This window comes from Tyto alba, unplaced genomic scaffold (assembly GCF_018691265.1).
Source record: "Tyto alba isolate M040663 unplaced genomic scaffold, T.alba_DEE_v4.0 Super-Scaffold_2, whole genome shotgun sequence".
NCBI lineage: Eukaryota > Metazoa > Chordata > Aves > Strigiformes > Tytonidae > Tyto > Tyto alba.
The window spans coordinates 67,343,004-67,357,883 of record NW_024881282.1 but is presented as its reverse complement, the minus strand read 5'-3'; the positions used below and the strand labels follow the sequence as shown (position 1 = coordinate 67,357,883).

Sequence of the window (14,880 nt, the reverse complement as noted above, 5' to 3'; positions counted from 1 at the left end):
CATTTAACAATGAACTTTGCATTGTCATATGTCATACTGCAGTGAACAGCAGCTAGATGTCACATGAAAATGTAGCTGATAAAATAAGTTCTCTAGAAACTGTGTTTACCTAAGGCTATTTAATAATCTGAGACTTGCCCAACGTTAGCAGGGTCTGAGCAGTATAAAGAGTGCTGCATACCCAAATACTGTAATCAGTAAAGGCTGCAGTAAGAGATGCAGAACTTTTTCATTCTTTTTCAATGTCAAAGCCCCCTTTTTTGCCTTTCTTTTTTTTCTGGCTTTGGCTTTTTTGTCAGTTTCTTTCACCCATGAGAATTTTGTTTAAAAATGTATGTCTAAAGTTAAGTTCCCCTGAAGTTAGTTTTGTAACATTTGAACTTCTAGATCACTTCAGGGCAGGTTTTCCAAAGTATTTAGATCATGAAAACTGCAGATGGAAGCATAGTAGGAGTTTCAGAAGCACTTAAACAGATAAAGCACTTAGCTCCAATTTAAATGAATTAGCTGGATTGAACAAGTTCTTCTTGGCACTTTTGAAAGTTTCACTGATACATGTTTATGTCTACATAAAAAAAAATACGATTTTCAACGAGGCTGAGCATCCAGCAACTCCTTTTAAAGTATATTACTATTACAGGTTTTTAGCAGTTTTGAAAATTATGCAGTCCCTGGATCTATGTTCCTAAATGATCCTCCTTCACTTTCTTTTTTTCTTAACAGTTTCTATTATCATATATTGTCTAACATTGAACTCAGAGAATAAATGAGATCAATGTTACTATAACCCAAGGATAGCAAAATAATGACACAGTTGAATCTTCTGCACAGGTTCAAGAAGCTGGGTCCTTTGGTATATACATTCAGTGACTGAAAAAACTGGTAGAGCTTTAAAACCATTGTCGTAATTATGTCTTGCACTGGATTTCCTTATTGCATTTATATTATGCAAAATAAGAGATCAAAAATACATTACAGGCAAAGAATGCTGAAGGTTAGGGATAGCTGGGAGTGAATCAGATGACCAGATGTAGGATGACTTTTCAGTTTTTAATTGCTGCATATACAGAAATCTTTAGCAGACCTGTTCAGATGTAATAAAAGCAAGCAGTGCTCACTCTGGTGTATAGTTTCCCCTGCCCTTTACTCTGCCTTTATTACAGTATTGTCTAAGTAGCAGTCTGAGTGTGTACACACATTAGCATTTTCATTTCAGTCAGAAGTCTGCTTTTGAAATGAATCTCTTAATTATTCCCACTTAGCACAGTTGCTCATTGTGGATTGGGTCTCAGGCTATGTGATCTAGATTGCTTTTGGCTGAAATGAACACAGAAGATGCTTTCCAGAAGGACATCTAATCTTCTTTAATCATTACTGGGTGTTCAATCCACTGAATGATGTCAAAATTAGTTCAATATAACCTTCCTTCCCAGACTAATTTCAAATACTGACCAATGTGAACATCAAGTCCTCAGAGCCAATACCTTTGCTCTACAGGTTGGCTCTTACTATGTCATGTTGCTTGTTAATGTTGCTATAAACTTAGTTATCAGGATGGTTGGGTTCATGAGAGTATCCCATCTTTGCACCCATTTCCAGACTTAAATCCTACAATGCCAGACTTTTCTTAGATGTGCAAGTAAATTAAAGGGGATCTCCAGTTTCAAATACTAGTCAGTGTTTCTTGGGAATGTATAGAAAATGAAATTAAAAAAAAATCTCATGAGCAAGAACTTATAATGTTTTTGTTAAGAGCTTTTTAGAAACATAGGTCAACTTAAATGTGACTGTGTGTTTTGCCTAAAAAGTAATCCGGCCAGGACAGGTTGTAAAACATAACTTCTATACCTTGTAAAATGCACCTGCACCAGCCATTCATTCTGGTTATTCTCTACATTGATTTACATTGGTTTTATGTTTTAAGAGTCCATTCTTGTTTGAATCATTCCACTGATAATAGTTGATAGTACTTATATTTATAATTCATTTAAAAAAGAAAAGGCTCAGGTTTGTTTAGCTGGTAAGTTTTCCAACTTTCATAAACCTGTATTGCCATGTTGGAAATTATATCTTGTGCAGTTTGTGTCAGGTGTACTAGAATGAAAAACATAACAGGAATCTTTACCAGTGACCTTCAGAAACAGCAATATATTATCAGTTGTTGCCAACAACTGTGAGGCACTCTAAAGTATTGCCAACCACGAAGAGTTTTTAAACATGATTTTAGTCAATTAAAGCACTGTCAAGATAAAAGGATGTGAAATCATAAGTAGCTGCACAATTAAAGGATATTTTTCTCTTTTTTCTTTTATTAAGGTAGAAACTCTGAAAGACACAAAGGAATTCTCTGTACCTATCTAAGACATGGATTCACAATACAGTAAATGTGGCTTTAGGTTGCCTAATGCCAGATAAGATACACTGTAGTCTCATGGTATTAAATACTGATCTTGTATAAACTTTGATAGTTCAAATGTGTTAAAAAAAAATGCATACCTTAGATTTATCCTGTCAGGTTTTCTGTCAAGTTAGATATTGCCTGTCTATGCCATTCTAAGTTTATGCTGGATCAGGTGTTGTGTACTCTCCTGGTGATTCTGTATTGTGTGCTATAATCTGGCAAATAAGCAGTACTGTTCTTTTTTGAGTCATCCCAAACAGATCCACAGATCTGGATTAATGACCATGGCCTCTTGTTGCCCCCCATTATCATAGTATCTGACTAAATCACAAGCTTTGATATATTTATTCACCCAACAACACTGTGAAGGAGAATATGTCTTTGCTATCACACTGATTTCAACATAACATGTTTTCTCTCTTGTCTAGTTGATGAAACAGGGGTTATACAGGCTTTGAGAATTTCAGTGATTAAAATCAGGAGATTGCAATAGAAGTGAATATTTTCTTAGTGTTGAGTTCTCTGCTAGGGCTCTATCAAAGCTGTTTCATGCAACTGGGTTGTTATTATGGTTTTTAGGAAGCTAATTACTTAAATGATTTCCTTTTAGATAGTCACCAGATGCTGCATATTGTGTAATCATCAGTCCTTAATAGAAGATATGGTTAACTTCTGTAGGTTCAGAATCAATCTAAACCTCACTGAAGTCCCTGAGTGACTCTGGGGATTCACAGAGATGGTTGTATGAGTGAGGTTCTTGTCTCCTTGTTACTGTGAGGTTCTTTGTTTGCCCCTTTGAGTGTCAAATAACAGCGAAGTCCTACACTGTGCAGAAGAGTGGACAGAGGAGACAAAAAGCTTAGCTGCATGTTGATGATTTGTTCGCCCTGCATAGTGTTGTAACCAGTCTCTGAGGAAGGCAAATGAGGCTGGCAATGTTACATTGTGATTTTCTCTCAAATCTGTTGTAAAAATGCTGGAACAATCAACTGTTAAAGCAAAAATTATCCCTCTTGATAAGGTGTCCCCATTCTGTCCTCCTCCAGAAGGAATCGAAAACTTTCCTGAAACGTGAAGTTTTGTTACTATTGTTTCACTTATAAATAAAGCCTCCAATTGAATTGAAAGTGCAAAGTACTTAATAGACAGGAAGAACGCAAGCCCTTTATCTTTGAGTGCTTCCTACCTAACAAAGGAATGAAAGGTGGAGCATGGGAGCAACACGGAGTGAGTCTGGTGCCTACAAGTAGCTCTTTGCTCCACACACTGGTTCACTCAGTGTGACCTCTGGCAGAACACAGTGTTACTAACTGTGGGCTAAGGATGACTAAGACCAAACTGAGTGATAATTTTAATAGGACATGCTTTAAATCCATGAGTTTCTTATTTGTTTTTTTTTTGTTTTTTTTTTTTTTTTTTGGAGGGCATGCAGGAAGAATATATAAGTGGATGAAAAAAATATATTTTTTTAATGTGCTGCTGTGGAGAAATCTGGGATTTCCAAAGCAAGACTGCATTGTGTGTATATGTTCTGTACTACAAAAAGATCCTTGGACTTTTTAAATCATGAGGACTAAAGTAGTAGCCATGACATCTTTTGCCATTATTATTCAGAAAGCAGTATATACTCATTTTTATCTTGTAGAAATGTAAACAAAACACTCTTCTGCATTTCAAGACAGAAAGTGGAAAAGGATAAAACATCCACATTCATGGAATAGGTGGCATCACAGGTCTTTTTTCTAGCACTCTTTGTTCTGCCAGGGCTGCTGCAATGAGATTTTAATCTATTTACCGTACCAGAAACTTACCTGAAACTCACATAGCCTGATTTTGTAATTAAATGTTTTAAAACTACTGGTACTTATATTTGCATGTGATTAACTTTTAAAGTACTGTGTGCAGGGCTTTTTGCTTTTAAACTAGCCTAGAGTCAATAAATATCTTCACAGATGTCAATTTGGTCAGCAGTAAAGAGGTAAATAGAAACTAATGACACTCATCAAGCCTGTGGCATGAATGATTTATTGGACACAATCATTTAACACTTTTACAAAGTCAATACAAGGGAAAGAAACAGGTTTCTTATTATGGTAAACTGTATTTGTACTGTCAGCATGTAGTGATTTATGACAAACCTGTGGCCAGGATTAGGATATTATAAATGGGGGAAAATAGAAGGCTCATTAATTTTTTATACCCACAGGTAGAAGACATGCAGTGGGCTAATAGACAACACACTCATCCAGCATCTGTCTGCAGCCTGCCCTGTAAAGCTGGGGAAAGAAAGAAAACGGTGAAGGGAGTGCCCTGCTGCTGGCACTGCGAACGCTGTGAGGGGTACCACTACCAGGTGGATGAATTCAACTGTGAACTGTGCCCTATTAATAAGAGACCAAATGCCAACCGTACGGATTGCCAGCTTATCCCTATAATCAAACTGGAGTGGCATTCTCCTTGGGCCATTGTGCCCGTCTTCATAGCTATTCTCGGTATAATTGCCACCACCTTTGTGATTGTGACATTTGTCCGATACAACGACACCCCAATCGTCAGGGCCTCTGGACGAGAGCTCAGTTATGTGCTCTTGACTGGGATTTTTCTCTGTTACTCCATTACTTTTTTAATGATTGCGACTCCTGATACAGTGGTCTGCTCATTTCGAAGGATCTTTTTAGGACTTGGCATGTGTTTCAGCTATGCTGCCTTGCTTACCAAAACAAACAGGATTCACAGAATATTTGAACAAGGTAAAAAGTCTGTCACAGCTCCCAAATTTATTAGTCCAGCTTCCCAGCTGGTGATCACTTTCAGCCTCATATCGATGCAGCTTATTGGAGTCTTCATCTGGTTTGCTATCGATCCACCACATATCATTGTAGACTATGGAGAGCAGAGGACACTTGAACCAGAAAATGCCAGGGGAGTTCTCAAATGTGACATTTCAGATCTTTCTCTCATTTGTTCCCTTGGATACAGTATTCTCTTGATGGTCACATGCACTGTTTATGCTATTAAAACAAGAGGGGTTCCAGAGACCTTCAATGAAGCAAAACCCATTGGATTTACTATGTACACAACCTGCATAATTTGGTTAGCTTTTATTCCAATCTTTTTTGGTACGGCCCAATCAGCAGAGAAGGTAAGTGATAAGTTTACAAATCAAATACTCTCCCTTTTCTATTTTCATCTTCCAATACTTATAGCACTACAATGTTTTCACTCTTAAAAATGAGTAATTCTGAATGATAATTGCAAACAAACTCTCAGAATTCACAGATAATAAAATATAGGAAAACTACTTGTAGAATCATATATTTTAACACAAGAAACTGTATGTGGTTATGGTGTGGCTGGCATAATAGCGTTGACATTTTCTCAATATATTCTTAAATGACTGTTTCTTCTAATGTTTATTATTACCTTTCAGTGATGCTCTAGCTTGTTACATGAAGCACTGTAAATCTTTATCATCCACATATCTGATAGAAATGGTTGCATTTCAAAAGTCTAAGATCAACTTACATTTGTAAAAGAATAATGAAGAAGAAAGCCTGGACAGAATGAAAATAATTATTTTTCTCTCTGGTTGACACATAAAGCTTTAAAAAAAAAAAAAAAGAATAGTAGGAGTGAATAAAGTGTATAAAGTGTAATTCACTAATTATTATCTCAGAGCAAAAATAAAATATTTTCCCAATCTTTTAATGAGAAATTAAATGCTGCATACTTGGATATCTGGTATTCCTTGTTCAATTGGTATAGATCTTTCCTGATATCAGTCATGATGAGCAGTATAAAACATGTCAGACATTTAACTCTCCTTCTCTCAGTTCTAATGGGAAGGCAGAGGTAAATGTCGAGTGTGATTTTTTTTTTTTTTTTTTTTTTTTTTTTTTTTTTTATCCAGCTGATAGCGGTGAAAGTAGCAAGTTAGGTAGGAAGGAGCAATAATACCAGCTGCAAATCTGAGAGATTTGGAAAATCCTAAAATTAGAGAAACTATAGTTATCAGTCTTTTCCATAAACTCTTTCCTCTTTTCTTCTAGCAGGTGTTTTGTATAATGTTTTAAAATATACATTTTAATTTAATTGCAAAAGTCAACATGTGTCCACTTATAATTACACAAAGCTTGACATGTCTCTGGTTTAGAGGGCACTCTTACCTACAGAATTAAAGAACAGATCTGTATAGCTTGACAAAATACCTGCTAATTCAAGCAGAAGAATTGTATGGGGGAGTGAGTGTGGCACAAAAACATTTTCTCACTAAAAATTGCAGTAAGCAGGCTTGCTGAATTGGACCACACTTGATTTCCACGGCCTTTTGGATAAGTCAGGGGAAACGAGTACCAAGGTAATGACCTATCATAGATACAGTATGTAAAGATAAAAAATCCTATTTGATATAGGAAAACATGTTTAGGTGAATTGTATTTAAATTATGACTTTTGGTATGTGTACACTTAAGTCAGAAATATACTTCGTTATATAAATGCATTATACTTTTTGTTTTAACTGCTTGGGCAAGTCAGTTTTATGGCAAGTATCTATAACAAAGGAAATGTATTTCTGAGTATTGAAACACAGAAAAATATTACTTGGCTGGCAACTATGCAGTGAGTTTTGATTTACACTGTTGGCTCACCTTAGCTTGTAGTAAAGGATGATTTGGTTTTGACTTCTAAAGACAAGATTAATGAACAACTCTTTTGCATTTCTTTCATGAAACTGAAGACTGAACGCATGAATTATACTAAATCACAGAGCTTCTGACACTAAATTTCACTTGTTAGTTGCCTTTTTTTTTTCTAAATGATTTGTTATTCTTCAGATAACAACTTTCAGGAGGAAAAAACCCAAATTAATATGCTAATACAGTAGCTTTGTAATTCAAATATTCTTTTTCCACATAGTTTCTACTTTTTGCTGCAAATAAAAGCATGCTTCCACACAGAAACTTATGGACATCATCATAATAGTTCAAAAATTCAGACAATTAAAGTACTTGTCTGATTAGGACAAAAATGTAATATCCTAGTGCACACATATATACATTGAATAAACTCAAAGTTGCTTGTAGATTTCTCAGCTAATGCATAAGACCAAATGAGACATTTTTAAAAAAAACGAATACATTATAAAACACCTTATTTGAAATTTGCTATTAAGATCTTTTTTTTTGAGGATGAAAGAAATAAAAGAAATGAAAGAGAAAATAAACAGATTTTTGATAAGTGTAGTTGACTTTAGATTTCTCAATTTTTTTTGTCTTGAATTTGTTCAGAGAGAATGGAGTGATAAACTGGGTAACCTAAAGTACTATTTAAAAACAATGGTTTTAAATTCTGAAATATTGACAGTAATAAAATTTAACATGGCATTTATTAAAAGCCAGGTGTACTTACAACTAGCAATTAATTGAGCTACTAGCTTTAGATACACTTTTATTTGAATAAAAAGTAGTTAAAAGTTCTCCAGAATATTTTGAGGAACTTCCGTTTTCCTAAACATTAGTAGTGCTTACAATAGTAGCAGAAGTAATTATGCATTTTTTGAAAGAGAGGTTATATTTACCTAATTAACTGTTCCATGAACACAGATTAAGTAGAAATACATATTGAGAAGCTTTTATTTTCATTTCACTGCCAAAATATTTCCACTGATAAACAAAAGTTAGGACCGTTAATGCTAAGAACAAGTATCTGGATCCAAAACACATAGATTATCATGGAAAGGTTACCTTTACATTTAGTGCCCTTGGGATCAATTCCCGAAAGTGTAAATTTGCCAAAAGATTCTGGATAGAACCTAGAGGAGTATAAGCCTGTATAGTTGGCACAAGTACATAAATTTAGTGTTGGTGTCCATCAAACTTCAGATAAAGGGCACGTAAATAAGCATAAATACATTTCAGACTGGGAATCTTGCTGATATGTTCTTGCTGTGATGGGTGCAGGATGGGAAACTCCTCCCTCTCCACTATGTATGTGAGGAACCTTGGGTCTCTAGCTGGTTAATACAGCCTGAATTTGCATGGTGTGACACATCCATAAGGGAAAACATGGTAAAAATTAAGGTAACTTGACAGGACTCAGCAGGAATATGTTGATTTATAGTTTTGACATTCATAACATTTTTAACAGTCCTTTATAATAGATGCTCTTTCTACTCTTACGTATTATCTCAGTTTATATGTAAGTTTAACACTAAAATAAAATTGAGAAAACTACTATATAATATTCAAGAAATTAAAAATAATCTATATCTATGGCCAGTTAACGAAAGGTTAAAATACCGATCCAAATTAACCTTGCATAACCCAAGCTTTGTGGCTTTTATGGAAATCCATGTCCTTAATCTCAAGCAGCAGAATATAAAACCCCTCTGCTATTAAACATCTTTAGATTGTCATTTCTACAGATGTTCTGCAGAGAACAATAAGAGCATTGACTTTAAACCCTATGTGATTTTTTTTGTCTAGTTCATGATTTTGTTCATTTATGATCAAGCTTGTTTTGACAGCTGCTGCTTTATGAAATGAATGCACTACAGATAGTTAAATTACTCCAGTGCATCATTGAACTGAGTTAAAAATGTATCCCTAAGTCATACAACACCAATTTTCCAACACTTGTATAAATGTCAGTGAGGTGCTTTAGAGACAAAGGAGTGAAATTCTATGAGAAAACATTCTGTGAATGTAGCTTTCATCTATGTCATGCTTGTGTACATGGCAAAACAGTGGAAGTACTGGGGTCATCTGGAATAGAGATGTCTGAAATGTCATGATGACTGGGATGCCACAGAAAAAAAAGTTTAATTTAGCTGAGTGATTAAAACAGATGTTTGATGAACCTCTGGGTAAAATTAAGTTACAACAACAGACTGCACAAAACCCAGCTGATGATGGATGTCTGTCTGAAGTGCATTCATATTTGATAAACTGAACATTTAAAATTTCCTTCTTTTTACCAGTTTTGACAGGTGGATGAATCATGTTCATTCACAGATAATAAAAACATCATTTATTATATTAACCTGGAAATACTCAGTTTTGAATGAGAAGATGAATACTTGTTTCCCATACAGTAAAAGAGGTTGCACTTTCAGCTAAGGAAAGAGGACTATAGAAAACACTGAATTATTTCTTCCTTCTCCTCCTAACGGAAACAGTTGGAAGGTGTAATCTAACATGGAAGATAAATTTTAACATATTTCCAATTATTCTGACATGTTCTGTATCTCTTTTCATAACTGCCATACAGGCAAAACAAGTTGTAGTGTATGGTAGAAATCTTCTCATAAATTATTATGCTTATGATCTTACTACTCCAGCTGTTTTCATCCTGGATTTACTAATCATGTGGATCTTATGCTTGTATCCAGCTGTTTGTTAGTAACGTTAAAGGCTAGAAACAATTCTAAGGGTATTCCAATATTAATCTGACTTGTAAACTACTTCTGTAGTTGTCAAGAGGAAGATATTCAGTTCTCAAGTGGGAGGGAAAGGTAGTTCCATCAGCCTAGTAAGATATGTTCTTTAGCTTAAAAAAGACAACTACTAATGACAATTCAGGTAGAGACTGCGTATTTCCCCCACATTTCTACAAAATTTATACAAATCATTTTTGTGCGTGTATGTGTGTTTGTAATGAATTATTGACTAAATGTATTCCTGTCACTGTAAGAAAATAAAGCATCTTAATGATGCCTCAGACTGTATTAATGAAGCAAAGTACACTAAGCCTTTTCTTCATTGCAAAGCATTCTTTTCTAATCCTGATCATGTTCAGAGATCTAGCTCTGCAGGTAGTCCATCCAGTACACATTGTAGGAAAAAGTCCAGAAAGACAATTTATAATGATAGTATTTCTTCTATTTTATGAGTAATATTTGGTTTGATTAAACTAGAATTTTTAGTGCCAACACTGTGCATAGCATGAGAATTAATCTGAGGGATATTTGGAACAGTTTCCAATTTTTGTTACTATGCTATCCAATGTTAGAAGACTGCTGAAGCAATACTTTCCATATTCAGCAATTTATCATTGTTCAAAACTCAAATTCTGCGCTATTGTTGATTTTCCCAGGATCTTTAGAATATGGGAGGACCTGCAGGATTACAACAAAGCTATCAGTACTTGAATTTTTGAATATTTTGGAACATAAAAAATTAGATAAAGTTCACCAGATTGTCTGATAGAAATATCCTTCCCTTTCACTGGAAATTATATATTAAGAAAGGAGAAAGTTTTCGTAATGTTTTCTCCTTTCATGTTTTTCCAAAAATAAATATTTCATAAGCTAAATTATTTCAAAATTTGATAATTTTCTAGGATTTTTGACCTAATTCTTAACAGAAATTAGCACGTTGTTGTTCCGCTGTAGAATCAGAGTGGAAAAAAATTTATGTGAACAAGAGTACAAGTGAATAGCAATTTATCATCCAATCTTATCCTGCTCCCTTTCCCTCTGTGAGGGAAGTTATTTGCTCCTTGCTTATCCATGAGACAACATCTTTCTATCCAGCTGGTGAAGGTATTCAGTTCAATGAAGATCATGGATCTTCCTGGGTCCACTCATTGGCTGAACAAAAAATGATTGCAGCAGCCCCACAGCTCTGTTCTTCTCTCTGCAGCCTTCATGGGCTGGTGCAAAAGGACGAAGGAGTGATCACACTTCTTCAGTGTGGCTGCGTAAATTGCAAAAGGTACCCCTAATGAAGAAACAGTTAAATATAGAGATCCTCTTTCCTTTCAAAAGTCACTTTGTGGGAACCCGTTCCAAAAATTGTTTCTTGGGAAAAGTTTCCCTGTTCCCACTAGAATTGCAAGTGAAAATTATGAAAATTATTAGCTAATAAATGAGACAAAAATGATGGATTGGGTCATTTCAAATATTGTGGGCTTTTAGAAAGCTTTTTTTTCAGTTTCAACCTTTTCTATATTTTGAGTTTAAATTGAATTTTGGAAGCAGAGCAGTTCTGATATTGTAAGAGGATAATTTCACAAATTTTAAACTGTTCCCTCCTTCTTAAACAGAAAAATGTCTGAATTTAATTTAACTGTAACGTCAGACTTGCATTTAAAGAAACATTAACCAGCTTTCAGGCCCAGTATTGACTTTTGTAGAAATTAAAATATACTATAGTGTAATTATCTAAAGTTCATTAGATTGATTAAGAAATCAGAAGGGATTACTGTAGTCAACCAAGTCAGTCTCTTGTGCAAAAAGACATCTTGAGCTCCGTTCACTTAGATGCTGTTCAGGCTCATTTTGATAATTTAAGATCATAGCATTCTTTGTGGGTTAATAGTCCTCTGCTCCCATGTTTAGCTGCTTTGCTTCAGAAGTGAATGATTAGAGGAAAGACAAGCAAGGCTTCCGAGTTCTTTCAAATTGTTTTTAAGTGAAATGCATCTTCAAGGATTTGCTGAAACCCCCTTGGACTGAACAGAAAAGGTCCCTCTGGCTCTGTTTCATGACATGTAGGTATGCTCTGTTGGCTTAAAGTGCATGGAAACTAGGGGGAAGATTTCTTCCCAAATGTGCAACCCACTCAACAAAATCTCATGGAGGCCTGAATGCAGCTACTTTTAAAAATTTTAGCCCCTGTTTAGATTTTTTTCTTTTTCAGCATAATATGTGCCTGGTTTTCAGAAAACGTTCTTGCTGAATGAAGGACTTTGTGCAAAGCTAATGCATACGTAATTTTAAAAACTCAACTTCATTGTTTTAAAATATGCCTACAGTCTTCAGGTTGTAATTTCATTTCTCTGTTTACTTTTATATTAATTTACCCACTAGCATTTTAAGTATGCACATGGAGCACTGATTTTAATTATAAGTTTATTAGGAGGTATCAGGAAGACAGAAAATTACAGCTTCTCTAAGAAAGAAGTGGAATATTTAATAAAATATAAAGCCATTTATTGAGATGCTTGTGTGTGCACCTGAAGGTTGTAGAGCATGTTCTTTTCTGCATGGTTGCATGTCTGTTCCAGTATGAGCATTGAGCTGGTGTACCTAGTTGTCTACATTGAGGAGATATGCACCTGTCACATAATGGAAAACACGAGCATTTAGCTTGTCTGACATGTTTGCTTCTGGCTCCATGACAAATTATAGCTTTTTTCCTAAAGACAGGAAAGAGCTGCCAGAAAAATTAAATTTGCCTGTGATCCGCTTTCTACACCATCCGGGGAAATGTCATAGAGTTGGTAACAGGTAAATGAAGAAGGCAGGCATGCTAGAGAACTTTAAATAGACCTTTGTGGCTACTTGCTGGCTTATGTGTTAACTAACTAATTCTACCTGAGAAGAAGAAACAATCTCGTGAAGCACATATAGCTAAATAACTCTTCCATCTTCATCTATTTTAGAAAAGAATAATCAGTAATCACAGACGGCAGTTTGTGAAAGACAACAACGTTTTCATGGATAATCTGGGAAAAAAAAAATGCCTTCTATACTGTATTTCTAGAAACCATATTCAACTCATAAAAATGTTGGTCTTTTGGTTCTGATTTTTTCAGTGCCAAAAATCTTGTCTTCAACAAATGCAGTTAAAGAGAAAACCCTCCACTTCTATTAGATGATCTTTGCACCTCAAGAAATATACTGCTCTTTGGTATTAAGATGCTATAGACTTTCACACTTGTGTTTCATCTACAAGTATAACTGTGAGGTGGGGTCCTCTATGTCATTATTATGCACAGGACAGCATCCAAATCACTGATGTTTTTGCATGAAAAGTAGATAATACATCTTACAGTTTAATCCTACTCTCAACTGCTTCATGCCCTGTCGGTCAAGCACTGACAACTGGTGCCCAGACACACTGCATCTGAAGAGGACCACAGACAGTTTAACAGTTCATTAAAAGCAAGCATATTTCTTTTGACCAATTGCAAGCCTCTCTGTATGCGACAAGAATGGATGTGGAGTTTCAAGGGAGGCACATAAAATATTGATTCATGGAACCTGATAAAAAAAAGGGATCGAGACAAATGAAGCTCCTGTATCTTGTTTTGTATTCAATACAGCCCATTATTCTGCATTCAAAGTGAAGGGATATGTAGCAATTTTTGGACTCGGATGCCTAATAAAAAGATCATCCTCACAGAAGTTTACGTGCCTACAAACTCATTCAGGTTTCCATTTCAGATTGAAATCTGGTCTCAAATCGAGACCAGAGCAAGTTGATGTGTTACTGACTAAGGAATCTTTCAGGGAGTAGAAATTATTTAGATTGTTAAGACTGAATACATATGTAAATGTGTGTGTACAAATATTTCATTCTACATAACTGTAAACTCTTTCTTGCATGAAACCAGAATAATTAGTTTAAAAGGCCCAGCAAAAACAATAATTTCAATACATATGTGGCCACCTTCTGCAAAACTTTAATTAGTCATAAACCGCTATGTTTTTGAAAGCTTATTTTTCCTTCAATTTGCAATGAAGCTTCTTAACAGGGGATAAAACGGCAATAAAGAGATCTATATGAGCTAATCCAAGAGGGTCAGAATTTAACAGTAGCAGAATGTTACATTTTTTCCTAGTAATCCATTGAAAAGTAGATCAATTATATCTTCTTAACATTAGACATGCATTTTCACTATGTACATACAGTTTGATTTTTTTCTCTTCCTAACATGTTGCTTTCCAGACTTGAGAGTGATTTCGTAATCAGTCGGTTTATCAGAAACATGCCCCTAGTAGAATGGTCAAATTATTGTTTTCATGGTGATTATCAAGGTCATGTTTACTTGATACTGTGTAACGTATGGATAGGATTAAAGTGATGTTACCAGGCTTATTGGTAGAACTGATGACACAGTACCTGCATAAATCTGCTTTTTTTACATAAAACATCCTCTCTAACACAGTGCAATAAGAATAGCTGAACAATGAAGGGAAGAAAGGCACAGGACTTGATTGTCTTTTTTTTTTTTTTTTTAACTCCACTGAAATCAGAAGGAATAGTGGCAGAAATTCACAGGTATTGTGAATGCTATTCAATCAGGTACTGTACAACATTGTCCAATTACAAACCAGCAAGGTGAGAAGGAGTTTAGAAGAGAAGCGGAAAACTACTTAAAATCCAGTGTTCAATAACAAATATAGGAAAAGATTTTTAGCTCTGAAGCTGAGGAACACATGACATTTTGTAAGTGTCTTTTCTAGTAAGCTAGCACTTGTAATTGAGTGAGGTATAGCAGAAGAGCTCACAGCAGGCAAAGCATCTATCTCCTAATCTAACCATCAAAAAGACACAGGCAAACCAATGTGGCATGATATAGAAATTGGTCCCAAAGCCCGAAACTGCTTTTCAAATAGTCTCTGTAAGGGAATTGTTTGCACCATATGTTTTCCTTAAGAGCTGATCTACTGAAATGGTGTTTTAGAAGAAGTCCTACACATACAAGGCAAATTATGATACAGTCTGAAGCAGCTTCCTCCAGAACACATCA

At 35.1% G+C, this 14,880-nt stretch overlaps 1 protein-coding gene across 4 annotated transcripts in view; it reads left to right on the top strand.

The window, feature by feature from the left end:
* Positions 1–14,880, top strand: part of GRM8 (glutamate metabotropic receptor 8) — a 356,570-nt gene that overhangs the window by 299,610 nt on the left and 42,080 nt on the right. For 3 of the 4 annotated variants that reach the window (XM_033011477.2, XM_033011478.2, XM_042793172.1), the window contains exon 9: positions 4,608–5,543. The exons of the other annotated variant lie outside the window; for it this stretch is intronic. In XM_033011477.2, coding sequence (XP_032867368.1) covers positions 4,608–5,543 — 936 coding nt within the window. The remainder of the gene's footprint in view (positions 1–4,607; positions 5,544–14,880) is intronic. 4 annotated transcript variants of the gene reach the window in all.